Raw genomic sequence first — 4,375 nt, forward strand, 5'->3', positions numbered from 1 at the left:
TATGGCATGGGGGCTCCTGCCATAGCCAGAGAACTGTTACCACASCCTGGATACCCTAGGTATGGCCTGGAGACCCTCACCATGGCAAGAGAATGCTCACCACAGCCTGGACACCCTTGGTATGGCTCAGGACACCTGCTGTGATCCATGGCCCACAACTCCCATCATGGCTTTGTGACCCTCACCATGGTTTGAGGACCCCARCTGCTGCCTGGGGACCTCTGCCATGGGCCTGGGGACTTCCACAGTGGTGTGGAGGACCCCTGCCCCAGGGGGGAGTCAGGCCTTTGGGGATATCCAGCATGTGTGACAGCCAGCGGATGTTCAACGGGGCACAGGAGGTGCCCAGGAAGCTCTGGGTTTCTGGCAATTTCCTGACAGTGAGTCATGGTGGTGCCAGTCTCGGCCACAGGAGCTGTGCCGGGCTGGATGGCACTTTCAAGGAAGTGAAACAGGTGCCAGGAAAACACCCCAACAGCCCAAGTTCACGCAAGCCCAGCCACGCACATCCCCGGCCCTCCCAGCATGGTGCAATCTCCGGAACAACAGACGGATGTGAGGATGAGGACTGTCCCTGAAGGCCATGTCTCTGAAAGCCAATGTCCCCAGGGTGGCATGAGTGGGCACAAGAAACCCTGGGGACAGCAGGGTCCTGCACTCACTGGTGTTGGGCAGTGGGGATGAGAGGGGTGGCAGAGCTTGGCCCTGTTTTACCTGTGGTACCGTGGGTTTGGGCAGTGCAGGAGTGTTGTGGCTAACCTAGGACAAGGAGGAAGCCATGGGGACAAGAGGTGTGACAGAGGGGCACAGCTGGTCCTGGTGTACCTGTGGTACCGTGGGTCTGGGCAGTGCAGGAGGAAGCTGTGGGGAAATGATGGAGTGACAGAGGGGCACAGCTGGCTCTGCTGTGTACCTGTGGTACCGTGGGTCTGGGCAGTGCAGGAGGAAGCCATGGGGAAATGATGGAGTGGCAGTGCTTGCACCACCGGCCCCTTCCGGGGCAGCCACAATCCCATCCTGGCCCTGACAAGGATGGGTGTCATCACAGCTGGGCTCGGGGCTGGGACTGGGACTGGGACTGGGGGCTGGAGCTGGGGCTGGGCGAGTCCAACTCCCTGCTGGCACATAGTCACAGGCCCCACACATCAAAAATCCCAAACATCCTCTCTGCTCTCCGCCCCACACACTGGCCCTGGGGCTTYCTTCTGCTCTGCGCCACGCCCTGTCTCCAGATCATCCCCTCTCTGCCCCACACTCTGCTCCTGCAGCATCCCCTGCTCAGCTCCGAGCTCCACCTCCCCACTGCATTGCTCGGTGGCAACAACCCCCGCAAGCCCTCCGGTCTGAAGGAGGAATTGGGCAAAACCGGGCGTTGCGAAACCTGGAAATCCCACTCTGACGATGCTTCCTTCTGGAGGCTCTTGAAAACCAGCCACGCTGAGGGCAGGCTCAGAGAGCAGCCAAGCAGCACTGCAGGCAGGAGCARGCAGCCGAGTTTGCAGGTCCCGTCAAGTCTCTGCCCAGGACTCTGCAGTCAGTGACAGCAATGGCATTCGTCCCCGATTTGGACACACTGGAGAGCAGCAGGTAAGARTGARCACTGTGGAGAGGACTTTGGGGATGTGATGCTGCRTTCCTGACCCTGAGTTCACCATCTCCCTTTGCCTTTCAGCCTGAACGAGGAGACATTGTACGGCCCTGAGTGTCTCTGCCTGCAGAAGGTAACGCTGGTGTACTGGGAGCGGTGGGGTCTATATGGGATGGAAGCCAGGCTCTCATCCTGCATCCCCTTTCCTCCCCAACAGCCTCAGCTGGACTTGGAGCTGACATCGCCTGGGGTGGACATCCAGGTGACAGTGACAAAGGGACACCCTTCCAGGACCTTTCGCCAGGCTGCTGTCCTGGTGGCTGCTGTGACCAAGCTCCTAAGGCTGCCATCGCACAAGGACTTTGCTGACAGTGACCTTGGCAGCTTCTTGGATGATATTTTCGGTACGAGGGTGATGTCAGGGGTGTGATCTCAGCCAGAGGATATTCTTGGGGGATACTCTTGGATCTGGGAGCATCAACACCCCACTGACTGTCTCACTCCCCACAGAGCCCGTCTCCTTCCAGTGCATCAGGGCCAGTTATACCGGGGCACCCATTTTCCGCTACACTCGCTCCCAGTCCTTCGACATCCTGGACATTGACCACAAGTGCTTTGTACTGGAGTCACCCACCCAGCTGGTGGCCTTGCACCTGCAGGGACCCTCTGCTGGACGGAAAGGTGAGGGCATGTGGTCCCATCCCAACATCCCTGTCCCCAAACCCAGGACCCCTGAGTAGCCACCCCAGAGCCCCAGGAACACCCATTTACCTGTCCCTTCTCTCTGCAGTGAAGCTCAACATCGCTCTGTACCGTCCCCGGMCATCACAGGGCGGCCCAGGATCTGGAAGGATGCCAGTGGCGTTGGGCATCAAGGGCTACCAGCTCTACATGTCATGTGTGATGAGTGGCACCAAACCTGAGCTGCAGCTGGAGGTGAGCAGGGGGGTCCCACTGTTGCCGTGATCAGYCAGTTTCAATAATGACACAGACTGCACAGTTAAGGGGATAAAAAGGGTTTTACCACAGTATTTGGGATCCCAGGTTCACAACTCACKGGAAAAACATACCCTGGTATATAGCAAGGATATAAGTTTYATAGATTTCAGAAATTAGCATATCTGTCTARGATTCTTWAAYAKGAAACTTAACAAATGCAGTAATGTCCCCCTATTCTRATGAATCCCCCCCRGATGAGGCCAGAGCCCAGTTTACACAAGATGYTCCAGAGAGAAGGYTTCACCCAAGGCTGSAGYCTCGGGTTTAAGATAGCTCAGGGCACRCTGACCCCTTCCTGAGGATGTTTGGTCTCTCTGCCCAGCAGAACTACTAAACTAAGCTGGAATATCAGGCTACAGGAATTACTGGCACACAGGATATGGGGTACAAGGGATACATAAAGGGTGCAGAAAATGTATAAAGGATATAAAGTATATAAAAGGGCACATAAAAAGGAAAGGCAAAAATCATCAGGCATCACCACCAGCGTGCCCTCTGTGCAGCTGGGGGCTCCATTCCACCCTGACCCTCATTTCCCCCCGCTGGCTATAGGAAGCTGACATCAGGAGGGATATTGAGAGCGCGGAGCTGACGCGCTTCATCTTCTACCGCCTGGACAGCCCAGCGGAGGGCACCACCCGCTTCGAGTCGGCCGCCTTCCCCGGCTGGTTCGTCTGCACATCCCTGCAGCCCCGCCAGCCCGTGGGCATCACCAACACCCCCGACCAGGTGAACATTGCTACCTACGAGCTGAGGAGCTGAGCAGGTGCTGAGGAGCCTGCATCAACCCAACCGGCAGTCACCGGTTTTCAGGCTGTATGTACCGAGTACAACCCCCCTGGGACACAACTCCCATCTATTTCATGTGAAATAGCAGCTCTGGGCCCTATGGGCTCGAGCCACCCCAATTCGTACTTATTTATTTTTATATATATTTATTTATCTATTTATTTATTTATTTATGGTGTAAAGCCCTGTGCTTTTGTACTTATTTATTGTGCTCCCTTATTTGTTATTGCTTGTACCCTGTATGTGGATGGACATGGAAATAAAAGGTTTTCTAGGACAGCATTGCTCAGCTCATTGCTCTCATGGGGGATGGGGTTATGGATGGGAAAATCMTTCTGCTTTGGCTGYTTTTTGGGTGAAAACCCAGGGKGTGGGGGACCACAACTCTGACTTTTTGTCAGACCCATGCAGGACCCTCCAACAGCCCGTCCCCACGCCCACACCACAGCTGGGAGGTGGCTGGGGTGGGCATCCTGTCATCCTGGTGGGCATCCTGGGTGGTTTCCAGGCAGACCCAGCAGCCGCCTGGAGCTGTCACCTCTGCCCCAGCCGCTGCCAGCACATGGCACAGTGAGCCCCATCGCGACAGGACTACAAGTGGCGTGGCATGGCACGATACCACCTAGTACGATATGATTTACCATGTCATGCCATTTCACATCGCACCGCTGTGGCACGCATGGCATGGTACGGCACTATGTGACATTACATGACACGGCATGACATCGCGCTGTGGCTTGGCACGGTGCATCGCGACACGGCTTGTCAACGGTGTGGCAACGCGTGTCATTGCAGGGATCGCTCGCCGCCACTGTCGCCGCCACTGTCGCCGCACCCGCCGGAGGGGGCGGTGACAACGCGTGCCCTCAGCCAATCACAGAGCCAAAGCCGGCGTTTGGCTCTTCCCATTGGTCGGTTTGAAGAAGGCGGTGGCAAATAAACGCTGGCGGCGGTTGTTGGGAGTGCCGGTGGCTGCGCTGAGGCGGCGCTCGGGATGGA

The 4,375-nt window shown here is 56.7% G+C and overlaps 1 protein-coding gene across 2 annotated transcripts; it reads left to right on the forward strand.

Moving 5' to 3' along the window:
- The first annotated feature begins 1,393 nt into the window (after positions 1-1,393).
- LOC130585266 (interleukin-1 beta-like) lies at positions 1,394-3,648 on the forward strand. 2 transcript variants are annotated; one of them, XM_057385690.1, is made up of 6 exons: positions 1,394-1,587; positions 1,673-1,721; positions 1,806-1,992; positions 2,099-2,269; positions 2,379-2,524; positions 3,140-3,648. In XM_057385690.1, exons 1-6 carry the CDS (start codon positions 1,547-1,549, stop codon positions 3,347-3,349), a joined length of 804 nt encoding a protein of 267 aa, XP_057241673.1. In that variant the 5' UTR covers positions 1,394-1,546; the 3' UTR covers positions 3,350-3,648. The 2 variants fall into 2 exon arrangements, with proteins under 2 accessions (XP_057241673.1, XP_057241672.1); XM_057385689.1 differs by having other exon boundaries at positions 1,673-1,992.
- The last annotated feature ends 727 nt before the right edge of the window (positions 3,649-4,375 follow it).

Source organism: Malurus melanocephalus, unplaced genomic scaffold, assembly GCF_030028575.1.
Source record: "Malurus melanocephalus ecotype Western Australia unplaced genomic scaffold, MMel_1.1 scaffold_856, whole genome shotgun sequence".
Taxonomy (NCBI): domain Eukaryota; kingdom Metazoa; phylum Chordata; class Aves; order Passeriformes; family Maluridae; genus Malurus; species Malurus melanocephalus.